General features: G+C 38.7%; 1 protein-coding gene across 2 annotated transcripts; it reads left to right on the top strand.

Moving 5' to 3' along the window:
• The first annotated feature begins 17 nt into the window (after positions 1–17).
• On the top strand, positions 18–15,253 carry LOC124096458 (cytochrome c oxidase assembly protein COX15 homolog). Of its 2 annotated transcripts, none has more exons than XM_058581218.1 (9): positions 18–262; positions 1,370–1,560; positions 2,282–2,404; positions 2,877–3,063; positions 5,082–5,249; positions 8,580–8,661; positions 10,536–10,690; positions 12,226–12,289; positions 13,449–15,253. In XM_058581218.1, exons 1-9 carry the CDS (start codon positions 173–175, stop codon positions 13,463–13,465), a joined length of 1,077 nt encoding a protein of 358 aa, XP_058437201.1. In that variant the 5' UTR covers positions 18–172; the 3' UTR covers positions 13,466–15,253. The 2 variants fall into 2 exon arrangements, with proteins under 2 accessions (XP_058437201.1, XP_046306299.1); XM_046450343.2 differs by having other exon boundaries at positions 12,176–12,289.
• The last annotated feature ends 4,620 nt before the right edge of the window (positions 15,254–19,873 follow it).

The following is a 19,873-nucleotide window of genomic DNA, read 5'->3' as shown; positions in this document are numbered from 1 at the left end:
GCCCCGAGCCCCAGCAGCCTCTACGGAAGCAGAATCGCCAGCACACTTGCCAGTCTCGTGCGAATGAGGAGCTCGCGCTGCCTGACCCGGAAGTGTTTCTGCTTTCTGTGGCGGAGAAAGGAGACCGTGGAGTGCTGGCTTGTGCTGCTGGCTGTTGTTCGCTGGTGTAACTATGCAGCGGTTGCTCTTTCCGCCCTTGAAAACCTTGCTGGGGAGCCAAAGTGTCCGGCTTTTGGTTCCTAGGGCGGCGCCTAGAACACAGGTACCTCACCTCCTCGACTCCGGAAGCGGGGATGGGGTGAAAAGGCCAGAATAAAGATAATAGAGCCCCAAGTCATGTTACTTTAGCTCCTTCCAATTCACTCTGGCATTTTATGTATTCAGAGCACCCGAGTTCGGATCCGGACATGCAGCTTGCTGCTGAGCGTTATCGGCCAAGTTACTCAACTTTTCTGTACCACGATGTCTTTGTAAACAATACCTACATCTTAAGCTTGTTGTGAGGATTAAATGGTTTAATTACACATCAAACATTTAGCACATGGTAACAACGCAACAGTTTTTACATGCACGCTTAATTTTTGCCCAAAAAACCCAAAACAGTAATCATAACTCCAATCTACACAGAGGGAAATTGAGGCTTAATTCAAATTACTCGTCTAACGTTGTTTAATTAGAAGTAGGAAACTGAACATGGATCTTTTTACTCATAGGGATACAGCCAGAAGAGGGCATGAATTCTCTTAACTGATCATCGTGGGGTAATTATTTTGTGTTAGGAACGGGGGAGAGAAAGATAAATACTGCAAGATTCCTGCCCTGGAGGAAGTCACAGTTCATTCGTTAATTCGTTTGTTAAATCTTTAGTAAGGCCTTGTTATGTAAGGAAACGGTGTTAAGATATAAAGGTAGCAGGAGGGAAAGAGCAAGCCTGACCAGATTCTGCCTTCCAGAGCTCATTGTAATGAAGATATATTAAGATGTTTTAAGGGCTGTGATAGGAGAGGTACAGTATGCTATGGGAGTGACCCATTGCAGAAAGTCTGGGAGCGCTTCCCAGAGGAAATGACATATAAGCTGAGATCTGCAGTAGTTAAGCAGTCAGAGGACAGGATGTGTTGCAGAGGAGAAAGAAAATAATCCTTATCTAGGTGTAGAGTGAAGTCAGAGGCAGGGGCATATGCAGAGAACTATTAGAATGAGGCAGAAAAACCAGTGTTCCACTTAAGAGATGATGATTTACCAGGGCTGTAGCTATGGAGATGTATGTGGTCTTACAGCTTACTTTGGCCCAGTCAAATTGGGGTTGAGTGTGGCTAGCAGCTGTTCCTCATTTCTTTAGTTATAATCTATCTATCTTGGTCCTTAGTGTGGTTGCAGCTGTGGCATCAGACGCCCTCTGAGGTCAGGGCAGTACAGCACCGTCTCTGAAGTGGCTTTGCAATCTGGAAGGGAAACAGCGTCCCTTCCCTCAAAGGCTGCTGATCGGGTGGTGGGCCGATGGCTCCTGGTCTGCAGTGGAACGGTGGCTGGAGCAGTTATTCTTGGTGGAGTAACTAGGTGAGTAGTTTGCTCATAGTGAGTCAGGTATTTGGGTTTTTAGTAGACACACAGGATGACTGAGGGGAAAGGGACCTTAGGGATCATATCCTGACTCCTTTTGGTAAAAATATTTTCTGGTTTTAATAAAATGTGTATTCCTCAAATTCTGTCCATATTCCCAGTGCCCTTATTTCACGATGCCTGATATGTTAATAAGCTATTATGGGAAACTACAACAAATTTGAATATTATTGTCTTTAAATTCACAGAAGAACTTAGACCTGTATGCCTATAACAAATTTCTTTTTCCTGTGTAAATAATGTTCGTTATGACTGAGGATGTAGCTCAGTGGTAGAGTGTGTGCTTAGCATGTGTGAGACCCTCGGTTCAATCTCTGGCACTAAAAGAAAAAGAAAAAAAGTGTGTTGGTTATGCATTTAAGATGTATTTCTTTGGTCTAAAGGTTGAGTTGGGCTGTCAAGGAAGGCTAGTGAAAGAATTAAGGGCGGAGAGTTCAATGAAAAGATTGAGAGAATAAGAAGGTAAAGAAATGGATATCTGATGGGAGCTGTTTCTTACAAATTCTAAGCAGTAGAAGAGAAAGGTGTCAAAAGAGGAAACAATGAAACTATGGGTTTACTTTTAGTGGGGTTAATGTTAGATCTGCTTATTGCTATAAACTCTTTATGAATAATCTAGCATCATACCCACACTCAAAATTTTATTTCCTATCCTAAGGCTGACAGAGTCTGGCCTCTCAATGGTAGACTGGCATTTAATAAAGGAGATGAAGCCACCTACAAGCCAAGAGGAATGGGAAACTGAATTCCAAAAATACCAGCAATTTCCAGAATTTAAAATGTAAGTATTAGAATCAGGTAAACATCCCACTAACCCCATTCTTTTTTTTTTTTTTCCCCCGGTACTGAGGTTTGAACCCAGGGTCACTTAACCACTGAGCCATATCCTTAGTCCTTTTTATATTTTATTTAGAGATAGGTCTTGCCAAATTTCTTAGAGCCTTGCTAAGTTGCTGAGTCTAGCTTTGAACTTAGGATTCTCCTGCCTCAGCCTCCCAAGTCACTGGGATTACAGACATGTGCCACCATGCCTGGCAGCCATTCGATTTTTTGCTGACTTTTAATTCAGTAGATTCCTTGATCTTTGGTTCAGTTACATTTAGTGACTAATCTAAACTTTTAAGTCCAAACTTATCCTGGGGTTGCTGATGAGGAAGCAGGCTCAAGTTTGAGAATCTTTCTGCATTCCATAGGTAAATAAAATCGGAGGGATGTTTCCTCTTTCTTCATTTTTGGCTTCCCATTTCACTCAGCTTGAATCACAACATGACGCTGGCAGAATTCAAGTTCATCTGGTACATGGAATACTCACACCGGATGTGGGGTCGCATTGTAGGCCTTGCATACATCTTACCTGCTGCTTACTTTTGGAGAAAGGGCTGGCTTAACCGTGGCATGAAAGGACGTGTTCTTGCTCTCTGTGCCTTAGTATGCTTTCAGGTAAGATGAATTTAAGATTGGGACATCAGAGAGGCTCCAAGGACCTTCCTAGATGGTATTATTTTTAAAGACGTAATCCTTGAAACACCGCAACAGTATGGTTAAGAGTATGCATTTTGTATCACAGGCATTAAACCCTGGCCCTGCTACATAGTAGGGCACATTGTCTGACCTTTGTAAGCTATGATTTCCTTATATGTAAATGGGGATAATAATGAGGCCTGTCATTTAGGTTTGCATGGATGGTGTACATAAAACACTTAGTTGAGTATCTAGAATTGGCTCAGTAAATACCTTTTCATGTGCCAAAAAAAGTAGAGTTTATTTCCCATTGTGGTTCTCCTACTGAGTTCTCTTCTCTTCCCTTTGTCTTGCTTGCTTGCTTGCTGTATTGGAAAGTGGGATCCCCATGTTAGAATGGCTATAGAAGCAAATAGGAAAACATTTTATGGGATGAAGGATCTTAGAATACAGATGTAGCTGAGAGATATTTAAGTATAAATGGTATTTAAAATCATGTAAGTGGAACTCCTCCTAAGGAAGAGAGTGTTGAAAGACCCCCACAATTAAGAGGTTAGGTAAAGCCGAGAGCCAAGAAAATGAATCATGAGAGAAGACACTTAGAAGTATTTGGGTAGAAGTACAGAGGTCCTAAGGGATGGTATGAGAGAATCAAAGAAACATCATCAAAATTTGTTCAGGAGAAAGCTATTGGTTAATTTAACTCAGAAGTGGTAAAAATACAATCCAATTACAAGGGATTAAGGAGGTAATAGAAACAGAGGTAGACACTTATAAAAGTTTACTAGTTAACTCTTAAAGTCAAGTGGAACAAAATGAAAGTAAGTATTTTAGAATTAAATAGACACTAAAAACAGACTCCCAGGGAGGGAGAAATTTAAGATGTTAGGTAGGGTTATGGGAAGAAGAAAGTGGAGGCTGGTGAATCACAGTGTGTGTACCTTCATCTTCTAAATGTCACACAGATGAAATCAAGGTAATTAGAATAGCCAGGTAGCCTTGAAAGGGGAAAGAAATGCCAAAAACATTTCCTGAAGAGTATTTATTTAAAAGGAGTAGTAGAATCCCCCTTCTTTGATGTGGATTCCACTGGCTTGAGAGTGTGGGGCTGAAAGGGCTGTGTCTTACCAGATATGATTGAAACTGACAGCTGTTTGGTTAATTGAAAAAACCAATTAGATTAGAAAGTTATAAAATATGATGTATACTGTAGATTTAAACATGTACTTTCATTACCAACTTTTTTTTTTTTTAATCAGGGGCCAATGCCTTTTGACTGGAATTCAATTTCAGAGCTCATAAACTGGGATCTTCCGTTTCATTTTACTTAGAGTGGGAACTTACATATTTACAAAGCAGTTAGATTTGTATGACTTACTCCAAAACTTTTATAATTGTCTTATTATCACTTAACAGTAATTGTTTTTGGCTGTTGCCTTTTTTTTTTTTTTTTTTTTTGGTGAGGGGGTACCAGGGATTGAACTCAGGGGCACTTGACCACTGAAGCCACAGCTCTATTTTGTATTTTATTTAGAGAAAGGATCTCATTGAGTTACTTAGTGCCTCACTTTTGCTGAGGCTGGCTTTGAACTTGCAGTCTGCTTGCCTCAGCCTCCCAAGTCGCTGGGATTATAGGCATATGCCACCACGCCTGGCTACCTGTTGCCTTTATAAAGTTCTTCCAAGGAATGTAATCTGGTTTTTATGAATCCTTTTTGTTCTGTTTCACTGATTTATATAATGTTAAACTCTATCAAGTATTTGTAAGGTTTTTCATACAGATAAACTTTTGTGTACTTTGCTAGATTTGGACGATACTTCATTAAAACATTAAATGATGGTTAAGCACTAATGGTGGTATTTGTGGTCTTGGGATGCTGGGTATGTAGCAAGGTATGGAAAGGAAGGGTCAGGTAGGGAGTACTTCTGATGCTGCACTTAGTAAAACTGCACAGTTTCAACCTTCTTAGATTTGCCTCTTGTTTTGGGGGTTCTAGGGTCTGTTGGGATGGTACATGGTGAAAAGTGGATTAGAAGAAAAACCGGATTCTCATGATATCCCTCGGGTCAGTCAGTACCGCCTTGCCGCCCACCTAGGATCAGCCCTTGTTCTTTATTGTGCCAGTCTGTGGACCTCACTCTCACTGCTGCTCCCTCAGCACAAGGTCAGTATATGGATTATTACCACATCTGCGTGGATGCTGACAGGGTCAGGAAAATGGAAAATTTGGTTCTAATAGGAAATTGTAAATCAAAATTTGGATTCCCTTAAAATGACATCCATCAATTTACCAAAAACTAAATTTTTGTTTGTTTGTTTGTTTTGTGATGCCAGGGGTCAGATACCATTGAGCTATGATAAAAATTTATCCATTTTTAAATGTACAGTCCAGTAATGTTAAATATATTTATAGTATTGTGCTACCAGTCTCCAGAACTTTTTTATACCCCTTAAATAACAACTCCCCTCTTTTACCTCCTTCTAGTTCCTGACAACTATTTTCTATTGCTATTAATTTGACTGTTATGTATACCTTATATAAGTGGAATAATACATGTCTTTTGTGAATGGTTTATTTCATGTGTGACTGTCCTCCATGATATAACATGTGTAAAATATTTCCTTTTTAAGACCTAGTCATATTCCATTATATATATACAGTGCATTTTGTTTATCTGTCGAAAGACACTTGAGTTGATTCCACTTTTTAACTATTGTAAATAATGCCACTTTGAATGTGGGTATGCAAACATCTCTTTGAGATCCTGTCAGTTCTTTAGGATGTATATCCAGAAATGGAATTGCTAGATCATATAGGAGCTGAGTAGTGTTTCAACACTATCTGTTGGAAAGATAAAAGAATGAATTTGGGGGAAGAAAATGAGTACCAACATTAAGATATATCCCAGCCACTTTGACTGTAAGAGCTATAGATGTAGGCAATTTATTTTAGAAGTCTGACTTTCAAAGTCAGGAATTATTCAGATGTGGAATGCCCACTATGACAGTGTTTCAACCATCTGACTCCCCTGTGGGGATAACTGCCAAGTTAACATCTCCAGTCCTTACCTGGGATCCAGGTCACTAGTTTCAAATACCCATTGGATGATTCTACGTAAGAATCTTATGTCACCTCAAACTTGACTCCAGAAGGGATAGAGCGTGGAAAAGCAAGGGAGACCAGAATGAGAACTACATCAGAACTTTGGTGGTATACAAGAGCCATATTTTGCGTGTTAAATGGGGACCTATTATTCAAGTCTAACACTATATTAAACCTTAGTGATTTTGGCTAGAAGGATTTTTCTTTTTACTGATTTTCTTTAGGGAAATATGTTGCGACACATGACTAAGTCATTCAGGGTCACTCCAGATGAACTGGGCTGGCACGAAATAATCACACCAAGACAGAGAAAATACCTTTTCCTTGAGATTCTTCAGCAATGTCCCCTCTCCTCCAGCTCCCACAAGGGAGGCAGACAAAAAAAGAGAAGGACATTCTGAAGCCCCTTTTTATTGAAGGGAAGACACTCCGAGAAAGTTCCACCCCAGTAAGGAGGTCAGGTTTCAGGAGGTTGAGTCTAGCTTGGCGATGTCTTATGGTCAGCAGATTGACTGACATCATGGAAGGCCACACCTATCTCATGTGCTTTTTGGGGATCATAGGCAGAGCAAGCCCAGAGAAGCATCATCAGTCCAGTCCACTCATGTACTCATACTCATACTCATAGTTCACACACAAACAGCCCAAGGCTGGCTCGCTACAGAAATACAAGTTTTTACGTTTTATGCTTTGATTTTAAAACAAGGTAGGACTCTTTGGGAGACCCTCATTTATGATAGAGGTCTTCAGATAGCACATTCCTAGAGGATATTTTTTTTCTAGTATTTAAAAACAGTGACTATTATATTAGGTTTTGAAATCCCAGATTCACCTGGATAAATTGTTCATGAAGAGAAGTTTGAGGTAACATAGGATTCTAAAGTAGAATCATCCAGTAGGTATTTGAAACTAGTGACCTGGATCGAAGTTAAGGACTGGAGATGTTAACTTGGCAGTTATCCCCCTACAGGGGAGTTAGATGGTTGAAACACTGTCATAGTACGCATTCCATATCTGAATAATTCCTGACTTAGAAAGTCAGACTTCTAAAACAAATTGCCTACATCTATAACTCTTATTTCATGATAACCCTTTTTTTTCTTTTCAGTCCCTATAATCTGGCTTCCACACTCACCATTACACATACGCCCACTTAGACATATACCCACACACCATCTACTGAAATTGAACTCTTACAGGTTACTGATGATTTTCTAACTATCAAGTGTTTTTCCCTTTTTATTTCTTTGTATTCCCCTAATTATAGAAATGATTTGAGATGGTGGTCAGTTAATTTTATAGTGCTATGCTGGAGAGCTCTATGGGGCTATTTCAATTTTTAGTTAACTAATTTAATTAAAATTAACATTATTTAAGTAAACTTTTCACTTAAACTTTATAGTTAAATAAAATTAACTTTATTTAATACTAGTCATGTTTCAAGTCTTCATTAATCACAGATGATAAGTCATAGCCATCATCATATAAAGTTCTACTGGACAGTGTTGATATACTGTCCTACCATACCTTACCACTAACATATAATTTTTTATATTTTACATTGTAAAGCAGTTGAGGGCAGCACTCTGACTTCTTTTTTGTATCTTTATAGTTACCCATTCATAAAGTTCTTTTTTTCCTCCTGTTTTTGTTGTTGTTGTTGTTGTTTTCTTTTTGATTTTTTGGTACAGGGGATTTAACCTACAGGTTTGTACTCCTGAGCTACATCCCCAGCCCTTTTGTTTTTAGTTTTAAGACAGGTCTTAAAAGTTGTTGAGGCTGGTCTCAAACTTGTGATGCTTCTCCCTCAGCCTTCTCCGTAACTGGGATTACAGGCATGCACCACTGTGCCTGGCTCATGAATTTCTTAATAAATATTTGTTTATTTGTATCAGGATTTGGCTATAGTAAAACTAAAAAACAAATTTTGACTTTACTATAAACACTGAATGTGAGAACTTCCACTCTAGGCATTTTATATAATTTTGATCCTGACCTTATTTGTAAAATACTAAGTATCACACAAAACATGAAAAGCCATGTCATTTGAATCATGGTAAAGCATTTCCCCCTGATGAATGTAAGTCATTCACTTCTCAACAGATATGTAGTTGAGTACCTTCATGCCAAGCACTAGGCTAGGGTTACTCTACTCAGACAGACAGCAGTTCCTGCTCTCACAAAACTTTCAGGATAGCAGGGAAGACACATTGCAAATACATAATTAAAATTAAATATGATGCTTGTCAGAATCTGCTTCGAGTATTTAGCCTAGTAGAGGGTCAGAAAAAAATCTGACCTTAAATTGTCACTTGGGTTTGACCTTGGAAAGCTTTGCTGTCTTTCATAGTTCCTGCAGTACAGTTTATCTGAATGATTTCCTTTCTTTAGTTGCCTGAAACCCGCCAGCTCCTGTGGTTGAGACGTTTTGCTCATGGAACAGCAGGTCTCGTGTTCCTTACAGCTCTCTCAGGTAGGATTCTTCTCATCAGAGATGGCCTGTTTTCATTACACTTTCAAGTAGAATCTCTTGCCTGATGCTTTGCCCCTTCTTCCTGCATCATCTTACTTCATTTTCACACCTATCTATCATACCCACCATCTTTATCCTCTATTTTCTGTTCCTTCCTTCCTCCTTTTCAAAAATCCTGCTATCCAGTCAGTTAAATAAAAATATTGTTTATCTGCCTAGATCCAGACTTCCCAGGTTCAAATTCTGGCTTTACCATCTATGACCTTCCTAAACTTGGCAAGCTGTGGAACCTCTCTGGTCTTCAGTGACCTCATCTATAAAATGGAGATGATAGCTCTAATATGAACAATATATTTGAAGTACATACAGTAGAACCTGGCATATAGCAAAGTCTACAGAAGTGTTAGCTGTTAATATTATGGAAACATCATTGTTGTTATTGTTACAGTACACCAAGATGGCTCAGACAAAAGGCCTGCCCTCCAAGACAGTCAAAGATAGAGAGTGCTCTGGGGCAGAGAGACCAATACAGTTTTTAATTCTTTAAATCACACCTCCACCTTTACCTCTCTCACTGTAGAACTGTACTATTTTAACAGAGGAATCAGTAGCCGTCTATGGTTATGAAAACTTAAATTAATTAATATTAGATAAATTTTAGAATTTAATTCTTTTTTAAAAAAATATTTTCTTAGTTGTTGATAGACCATTTATTTATTTATTTATTTATGTGTGATTCAAACCCAGTGCCTCTCACATGCCAGGCAAATGTGCTACTGCTGAGCCCCAGCTCCAGCCCCAGAATTTAATTCTATAGTCACACTAGCCACATTTTGTTGGTTGGTTTATTTTAGAGATGGGGTTTTGGTATGTTGCCATACTGGCCTTGAACTTCAGATCCTCCTGCTTCAGCCTCCCAATAGCTGGAAGTACAGTTGTATGCTACCATACCTAGCCATTCACTGGCCATTCTTTGAGTACTCAATAGACATGTGGCTCACATCAATTGCATTGGATATTGTAGATATAGGATACTTTCCCTTATCACAGAAAGTTCTATTGGAAAGCCCTGCTCTAAAATGAAAATAATATTGATTGAATATTTTTTTCCAACATGAGAGAATAAATTTTAACTTTATGAAATCGTATTCACAAAAATGAGGACTGTGATCCATATTTCCCTAAATCATCTTTTGATCATGAATAATGGATCAGTCATCCACTAATTCAGATGCCCTCTTTATGTGTTTATCCAAGATTTAGTTTATAAGTTTTGGGGGTTTTCTGATCTCTATGTTTATCCAACAAACATTTATCAAGCACTTGGGGAAGACAGATAATGCAGAATAAAAACCATGTGTCAGATAGTCTTCAATGCTGTGAATAAGAAAAAAAAAAGGCAGAATGAGGAGATAGGTGAGGTAGGAAAGCACAATGTTGTATAGGATCATCAGAGGAGATCTCTTTGGTAAGGTGACATTTGAGCAGAGACCTGAGGAAGTTAGGGAGATTATTGGGAAGAGCATCTCCAAAAAGATCAGCATACTCAGGTGGGGACAGGGAAGGTATCAGAATCACTAAAGGAATCCTTCCAAGTTGATATGCCTCTCCAGCCAGAACTTGTAGTTCATTTCTGCAGGGGAGACATGCAAGAATCTTGGGGCAGAAGCAGGCAAAGGGTACAGAGCTGCTGTTCAGTTCCTGTGGTGATTATAATATATTCCCTGTTTGAGCCCCTATTATAGGTCCTTCTGTTGTTCTATGACTTGACCCTTTATCTGACTCTGGGGTAATAGGCTTTTTTCTGTATCAGAATTAATGTTTGGTTTCTTCTTCCTCTCATTTTAATAAATTTCATTTACCTTGGAACACAGGGGCTTTCGTGGCAGGACTAGATGCTGGACTTGTTTATAACTCCTTCCCCAAAATGGGAGAGTCCTGGATCCCGCAGGATCTCTTTACCTTTTCCCCCATCCTGAGGAATGTTTTCGAGAATCCTACCATGGTGCAGTTTGATCACCGGGTTCTGGTAAGTGTAGAGATGGGCTACAGAGCACAGGGAGCCTTGGGAAGGCTTTGGAATGTCTGTGAAGCAGTGACGGCAACAGTCAAAAGACAGGGCGGAAACTGTATTTCCTATTCTTTTTGGAAGAAATTCTGGAACCAGTTTTCTGATTTTTTATCGTAATTACTCACACTCCTTCCAGGTAAATTCTAGCTTTCCAGATATTGCAAGCTTCTTAAAGTTCAAATATGTTTTTTACCACCTGGAAAATGATAACCTCCCTCAACCCTGAATATACCTACAGACGTTTCAGCAGTCATGAGATTGAGTAGAGAGGGCAGAGACTGTGATTGCTGAGTGCATAGCTGTCAAAGAGCCCCAAAGAGCATAAGCTTCATCAGCACTTTTTGGCTTAAGTTATGATAGATATTGAAGGCCTGCCATGGACCAAATTAAGATTGGCTTGGCAGCCTGGGCATGATGACTCGATGCATTAAGGAGACCTGAGAAGGAGTTACTGTGGCATTGATGCAGGCCTGAGTGCTAGGGAACAAAGCTGTATGGTGGGAGATGGATTTAAAAAGAATAGTGAATCTGATCTGAGGGAGGTTTTAAAGGAACAGAGTTAAGATTGGCTTTTAGGGATAAAGGTGAAGAAAGATCAAAGGCAATTCCAAAGTTTCTTCTACAGCATGCTTAAAACAGGACCCACAGAAATGGAACCATTGGAGTGAGCATGGAGCTAGAGATAGGAGATATCATTAGATAGAGCCATGTTGATTGTGAGGTGATGGTAGTACATCCAGAAAGAGGTCTAGAGGACTCAGATATCCAAGAACTCTGGGGCTAGAGCATGGTACCTCGTGTGGGTTCAGTCCCCACCTCCACACAATATTTTGGCATAAGTAAAAATCTGGTTGTAATTATCATTGTGGACAGCTCGGAAAAGGAAAAGGAAAATAGATATAGAAATAGAAACATCTTGGATGTAGGAGGACGATCTTATTCAGTGTTGGACCTTTGTTCTGAAGGGTAGGAATGAAAATGAGACTTTTGATCTTGTTTAGTGCCAGCTGGCAATACTACCACCTCTTCTACTCACGGCCCTGGAAAACAATAACTCTCATGTGTTGGGGTCAGCCTACTTTAAACAAATATATAGGATTAGTGATAAGATTAGGAATAGGTTGCAAAGATTATTTAAAAAGTGAGGGCCACACCTGGGGGACAGCCACATGGGAAAGTCCATAAGATCGCTGAGAGTGTGTGTATGAAATGATACACCCAGAAACTTGGGTGTAATCCTAGGTAACACTGACATTTAAGTTGTAAGCAGAAGAGGACCATGGAGGAAACCTGAGGAGGAATGATGGGGGTGGAAGTAGAGTGTGGTTCTCTGTGACTCACACAGGAAGTATTTCATGGTTGCTTAGTGGTTGAGGAGAGACACATAATGTGAGTGAGACTCTAGCACTCACATTAAGTGATAAGAGTCTTTCGTCCCCACAGGGAATCACTTCAGTCACTGCCATTACAGCACTCTACTTCTTCTCCCGAAGGATCCCCCTTCCTCAGAGGACCAAGATGGCAGCAGTGACTCTGCTGGCTTTGGCATATATGCAGGTATAAACTACTTTTTGGTCTGGGTATCCTCAAAACAGTTATAAAGGAAGGTGATAGACTAGAAGAAAATATTTTAATATTTCTAGCAGATTTAAAAAGATTAATGATAAGAAAATAAGTAAAGGATATCTATACCCTGTTCCCACAAGAGGAATGATGAATAGCTAATAAACATGAAAAGCTTTTTAGCCTAATTCAATGATTGGAGAGGAGCAAATTAAAACAATGAGTACTATTTTGTGCCTGTCAATTTAGAAAGAAATGAAGTTTTTTGTTGTTGTTGTTTTTTTAAAAGGGAAGATTATCGGTTTTTGGCATGGGTGTAGGAAAATAGATACCTTCAAATATTCTTAGTGAGCACCTGAATTTGTAGTTTTTTTGGTTTTGGTACAGATTGAACACAGGGGCACTTAACCACTGATCCATAACCTCAGCCCTCTTTTGTATTTTTATTAAGAGACACAGTCTCACTGAGTTGCTTAGGGCCTCCCTAAATTGCTAAGGCTGGCTTTGAACTCGTGATCCTCCTGCCTCATGCCTCAGCCTTCCAGTCCACTGGGATTACAGGTGTGCACCACTGCATCCAGCTTGTACAGTTTTTTCCAGAGGCATCTTGGCAATATCATTTAAAATGTTAGGCATATAATCCTTTGGACCAGAAAACTGACTTCTTTGTGTCTGCCATAGAAAAACCCCATTGCACAAGCATCTTTGTATAAGGAAGGAAATTCCTTATAGAATTGTAATGATGGAAAAAATGGAAACAACCTGGAAAACCATGGTACCTCTGTACCATGGAATACTGTACAGCAGTTTAAAATATCTCGAGACAGATTGTTAAGTGGGAAAAAAGTGACAGAAAAACATATTAACAGCACAAAACTGTATCTCTATAAAGGTATAAAAGAAAATACAACTGTGTAGAAACTGGTAACTACTTTTTAGGAACTACGAAGGAGTAGAGGAATAACTAAGGGAAATTCTAGGTTTATTCTCTTTGAATTTCTTTCATTTTTAAGTATGCTTGCTTGTGAAATTTAAAAATATGTATATTTTTTAATGTTGTGATGGGAGAATGTGGAGGTTCATGTATCTGGTTATCCAAGCCCAGTCATTTTCAGTCTTTGTAGTTACTACTTTTCCTGTATTTTTATAACAGGCAGGCTTGGGCATTAGCACTCTGCTGATGTACGTTCCAACTCCTTTGGCTGCCACTCACCAGTCAGGCTCCTTGGCTCTGCTCAGTGGTGCTCTTTGGCTCATGAATGAACTCCGAAGAGTCCCAAAATAATTCTCAGAAGATCAACTTCCTAGGCTTGAAACTACTTGTGAGAGATCATCAGAGAGCACAGAACTTGGTTTTTCTGCAAGGATGACTTTGGATGCCAACTGGTTTCCAAATTGGTCTTTAAAACTCTGCCTACTTTGAGACAGTCACTGGATCAAGAATGTCGTTAAGTATGATTGCACCAAATATTCCTTTTTAAATCTTACTTTTCATATTGAAAAGTAGGATAATCGTGTAGAGAGAAATGTCTTGCCATTTGTGGCTTCTTAACAGACTATGTTTCAATTTTTCTTGGTTTTGGTAATCTTCTGGTTATAGGTGCATGATTTCTGTGTCCTTGTGTTCCTATGTCCTGCCCTCTGGTAGAGGTCAGGCTGGTGGAGATGATAGTCATAGACTCTAGACTCCAGCTAAGGGGTTAAACTGCTACTGAATGCTGGCCTATTGCTAAGGCCCAGTATTGTCAGATGTGTTTTTAAAAGAAGCCACATACCTGGATTTTTATGTGAAACTTTTTAGTTAAGTGTTGAAAAGTCATTTTAGGTTTTCAAAAATGTTTTGCAGGCTTAACAAGTTTGGGATCCATCCATGACCTGAGATTGCCATTTGCAGTTTCTGAACTAGATGATCTCAGTTCCCTTTCAACTCAAATATTCTATGAGTTTCAATGTGACCTGTATTGTACCATTTTCAAACGTTCTTAGCAGAACAAAGGTAGGCAGACTTTGCGAAACTCCTGGACCCTTATGGGCTTAAGCTATTGCTTAGACTTGGTTCTGAACTTCTCTTGCATTAAAATCTTTTAAAAACCTCAAAGCCCAAGACTAATCTAAGACCAATTAAATCACATCTTCTGAGAGTTTTTAACTTCCTCAGGTGATTCCAATGTGCATATAAGCTTGGGAACCACTGACTTAAGTCCTCATAGCCTAGTTACCTTAGGAAGTTCTGACTAGCTTATTCCCATTCCTTCTGAATTTCCACCCTGCCCCCATCTCATTTAATCTGCTGTGTTGATCCTATTAGTGTGTGGGTGTGTCTTTTTTGGCTACTGGGGATTGAATTCAGGGGCACTTAGCCACTGAGCCACATCCCCAGCTCTGTTTTGGGTCTCACTGAGTTGCTTAGAGCCTCACTTCTGTTGAGGCTGGCCTTGAACTTGAGATCCTCCTGCCTTAGCCTCCTGATCCTTCTAGATAGAATTCTTTAATGGGAACTGCGGTCACTGGCCCAGGTTCCCATACAATTATCTCCTTGTCGGCAAACCCAGCTTGTCCTTAGTTAATAACTGAGACACCAGAAGACAGAATGATCCAACTCAAAGAACTATATGCTAATGTTTTACTTCATGTTTCTTTTATTACAGATGATAAGTAAATTTGGAAAAACGTATCTGATATTTAGCTATATAACTGCATTGTACTATTTATAAACAGAGATTACCTTGTTTTTTGTATTTGTGATTCTCAGCGCCATCAGACAATGAACCGAATATTGAATGAATGAATGCATGAATTAATGGGAAACAAATGATTACTGATTGATGTCCCAAATGCGTCTTTGGAAATAGTCAACATATATGTATAGGATTAAATGAGTTTCCCTAAATATTTTAAAGGTCCCAATAATTGTTTTTAAACCTGAAGAAAATTAAAGGACATATGTTCATCAGTCAACCAGAGTATTGTGTCTTTAACCCATATTGATATATGCTGTCCTTTGTGGTAGGGATGATTAGCAGCTGCCTAAAGTGATGTTGGTTGCAAAGAACAATGCTGATGATCATGGTTTTAGGATAACCAGTTTGCCTGCAGCTATCCTGTGGACCTGGGACAAATGATGAATCATTTGGGCATATATAACACATATGCCTGTGTCCTTGCATGGGGTGACTGCATCACCTCTCTAACACACATTGTACATTTTCCTCAACACTGACTGACTTAATGAGAAATTTAAGAATTATTCAGCAAAACTTCCTTAGTTAATGTGAAGCATTAGAAAAACACAGTTTTCACAGCCCCCCAAATCAATGCAATATAAGCAGCCTTTGTTTTATTCATGTGGAATGTCTAATTGTGGATCATAATAAAAAGATGCTTTGGGGCACACTCTACAGAGGCCATTCCTCTAGGTAATTAATGGAGGTAATATAGTATTTACCTCAGAGCTTCAACTAAACAGGAATTGTGCAATGAGAATTTTAAATACAATGAAACAACAGAAATCTAAGTATTTGGGGTCCCTGCTGACAGAGAAAGGCTTATGAAACTAATGAGGGGCAGAGTTCATAGGCAGGGCTGCTTAGGAAAGTACCATGACTACCTGAGAGAGTTACTAGATTTGAATCTGGAATGTCCCTCACAGCCCATGATTAAAGGCTTGGTCCCTATGGTGGCACTCCTGGCAAGTGGTAGGCTCTTGGAGAAGTGGGGCCTCATTCAAGGTCCTTATGTCTTTGTAGGTGTGCCCATGAAAGGAACCATGGGACTTGAGCTCCCTTGACTGCTTGCTGGCAATGAGGTCAGCAGTTCTGTTCTACCATATACTCTTGCCATGATGTGCTCAAAGCAAAAGGGGCTACTCCAACGTGGACTGGAATATCTGAAACTGTGATCCAAAACAACCCCTTTATAAGCTAGCTACCTCAGGTATTTACTTATAGTAACAAAGCTGATTAACACAAGTGGTGGGGGAAGAATGGTGAGCCACTGGAGGGACTAGTAGTGGCTGCCCTACTTACAAAGGACAGGCTCAAGAGCAGACATGTCTTCAGGTTGCCTGAGGTCACATGTGCATGGCTATAAACATCCTGTGATTGAGAACATTTTTTAGCTTTGGTATTTATGAAAATGGGAAGCAATGATTGATTATATTTTTAAAATGAAAGCCCTTATAGTATGAGCAATAATTCAGTTTTACAGATAAAAGGACCCTCTTATTGCTCAGATTTCTAAGAAGCAAAATGGTCAGCTGGTATATTATGCCTTCTTTGTCCCTTTAATAACAACAGTTTCAACAAACTGGGAAATAATGAAATATTAGGGCAAAAGGGAAATGTGTAAAAATGCAAGGACAGTCTGTTAAGATATTAGAAGAGGAGAAGTAGACAAAGCAGGCTTAAGATAAAACTTTAACAAGACACCTGCAAAATAAGGAACCAGAAGATTAATGGGATATAAGGTACTACAACTTTTCAATTTAGATCAGATCCAAGTTAAGCGAGACAACCAAGGAGAATATCACCTAAAAAAAAGTATATATTTCAGCAAAAATGCTGCTATTCTACATTAATCAGAAGTATCAAAACTTGGTCTTGAGTTTTCATTTTTTTTAATGGTGACATTTTTTTATAACACCCTACAAAATCCTCACAAGTTTGACAGAAGCATATTACCCCAATGGCAAGACTCTGAAGCTAGCATTTAATGTAAAAGCCTAATTTTGGAGAAGTTTTTAAAAAACTTTGTTGTAGTTGTAGATGGACAGAATACCATTATTTTATTTGTTCATTTATATGTGGTGCTAAGAATCAAACTCAGTGTCTCACACATTCTAGGCAAGCGCTCTGCCACTGGGCTATAGCCCCAGCCCTGAAATATCCATTGCTACTTCCTATCCTAATTCTTAATTCCAGCTGAAATGAAGTAGTATCACATACCAGAGCAAAAAGGAAAATTTAGACACTAGTTCTGAACTAGTTCGAAAAGAAGTTTACCAACCAAGAAAAATAATAAAATAAAAACCACCCAGCACTATGTTCTTTGTTCCATAAGGAAGTCTGGAAACTGCCCAAGAATTACAACCAAGTTCTTAATGAGGTAGATTTGGTAGGCATTTATATCTTCATTTGGATTGTAATCATCATATTAATTGCTTGGATGCTGTGGTTAACAAAATTGTGCAAAGTAATCAAATTGTTTAAAAGAAACATCTAAATTTTAAAATATTTAAAGAAAACTAAAAATATATGCAGTGGAAACTTGGCACTATTTCTTTGAAAGTATATTTCTGAGAGTGAGCAAAGAAGTAAAAAATGAGTATCAGAAGCCTTTATAAAGATCTGGCACAGTTAGTTGCAGCCAGCTGTACTAAAATAGGTTCTATTAAAATACATTTGCAGAGGGCTGGGGATGCAGCTCAGTAGTAGAGCACTTGCCTAACACATGCAAGGTGCCCAGAACCGGGGCAGCAATGAGACCGACTGCAGAAAGATTCCATCAGTGAGCATTCTTTTGTACCTGTCAAAATGACTGGCAGGGAAAGAATGGAGAAACTTGGTATCTAAGAGGCTACACACTGTGACTTTACCCATGACTGTTGTGGGCCTCAATTTAATCATCAAAAAATCAAGGGGGGTTGCCTCTGAAATCCCAGCTCTCATCGTTCTCATCATCTGATGCCTCTGTCATGTTACGATGCAACAAAAAAACAGCAGATGTTGGTACCATGCTCTTGTACTGCCCAGCTTCCAGAACTGTGAGCTAAGTAAATCTCTATTCTTTGTAAATTAAAAAACAAAAACAAAAAGCCTTTCATCTGTAATTTATTTATAATGATTGCTACTGGAAGTCCCATTCCCATCAACCTTAATGTCAGGGATATGGGTAAAATGGGATGCTCTTTAGAACAGCCTGGTCCTCTAAACCAAAGGCCAAAATCCTCTTCCTGAAGTCATATGACTTTTTTTAAACCTTGTCTCCTGACTAGTTCTTTATCTTGTCACCTTGTTTTATGAATGAAAACTGAACCAGAGAAAGCAAGTGAAATTGCCTGGAGTAATCTGTGAAAGTAAACTAAAGATAGGAGTAACATCCAAACTGGCTATTCATTAAATACAATGTTCCTTCCCTTAAATCACGCTGTCCATTTGTCTCTCACCCAACAGAAAACAAAACACAAAACTAGGAGACTGTGGGTTAGCGGGAGGCATCTGTTCAGGTAATAGCAGTAAGAAGCAAATATGGATGTGACAGCAAATGTTAATGTCGTAGGTCAATCATTTCAATAATTACTACCTAAGACTTAAACATTAAAGGAAGCTCTTAGGCAGAGAACAGGGAGGGGTAGAATACTTCAGATGACATTTGGAGAAAATAAATATGTTAGTAGAAAGTGAATAAGATTTTCTAGGCCAAGGAAATGCAATTCAAGGAGATGAAGTACAGAGAGAGGGTATAATTTGCCTTAGAGTTAACTGCGACTAAATGTAATGCCACAGAAGTGGGTATTAAACACATTTTCAATATGTTCTAATGACAATTCATGGAAAAGTGACGGGTTATTCCATCATAAGATGAATAAAACATCAATACGATAAGCCACTGACTCCAAAGTTGACATCTGTGACCTGTCTCAGTAATAACAAAAGTTCTAAAACAGCTCAAGTTCATTGTTGCTATTACAAAGAGCAACTGTAAGATTCAAAGGAACCACTGGAATATGAAGTTTATGACACCTTAATTATCTTCACAAGGAAACCACTCAAACATGCAGAAGTACAAATAAGAATCCTGAAAGAGTGCAGGTTAAAAGAAGATAAAGGGTATGTATGGCAAGATCGACTTCTGCTCCTATAAGCAAGAATATTTCACTGTGAAGAAGCAGTATATAAGTAATTGGCCTTCAGCAAAGAATAAATGGCTTCTGTTTCTAGCTAATGGATTTCATTTAAAATCTACTAATTGGGAGCAATGGAAGAAGAATAGGAACCAATACCAAAAGCAAATACTCAGTTCTTCTGAAGTATAGTATGATAATTTTTCCTTCTTATTTTTGTACTATGGAATTTCAGGAAGTCTTACTCATGGTAATAAGGATAAGCCTAGATCTCATAATTTTAAAATAATAAACAGGCTATAATGCACTGAACAAAAACTAATAGAAATAAATTAAGAATAAGAAATATTTTTATATTCAAAAAAAGATAAATGTAGGTATCCTGAGATTCTCAACTATAAAAAGAATATAGTAATATCAATCTGTAAGGTTATGGTAATGATTAAAAAACATACATATGCTTAATAAACGGCAGCTGCTTATTTTTACAACCAGGATGAAGAATAATCTCACTATTAAGAGCTTTAAGGGCTTGGGAGGTGGCTCAAGCGGTAGCGCGCTCGCCTGGCATGTGTGCGGCCCGGGTTTGATCCTTAGCACCACATACAAACAAAGATGTTGTATCCTCTGATAACTAAAAAATAAATATTAAAAAAAAAAGAGCTTTAAAATTGGACTAGTCACTATGTTCCTGCTTCAACTTCAGTTTGAGCACACAAATATGATTACTGTTCAAT

The sequence above is a fragment of the Marmota monax genome, unplaced genomic scaffold (assembly GCF_021218885.2).
Source record: "Marmota monax isolate L192 unplaced genomic scaffold, Marmota_monax_Labrador192_F-V1.1 WCK01_AAM20220418_F8-fsc00004, whole genome shotgun sequence".
Classification (NCBI taxonomy): domain Eukaryota; kingdom Metazoa; phylum Chordata; class Mammalia; order Rodentia; family Sciuridae; genus Marmota; species Marmota monax.
Note: the sequence above shows the minus strand (reverse complement) of the source record. Positions and strands in the feature narration are given on the sequence as shown.

Coding starts and splice junctions, on each gene's coding strand:
- LOC124096458 (XM_046450343.2), top strand. CDS start 173: ATGCAGCGGTTGCTCTTTCCGCCCTTGAAAACCTTGCTGGGGAGCCAA. Junction 1,561..2,281: donor ATTCTTGGTGGAGTAACTAG/GTGAGTAGTTTG, acceptor TCCTATCCTAAG/GCTGACAGAGTCTGGCCTCT. Junction 5,250..8,579: donor TGCTGCTCCCTCAGCACAAG/GTCAGTATATGG, acceptor TCCTTTCTTTAG/TTGCCTGAAACCCGCCAGCT.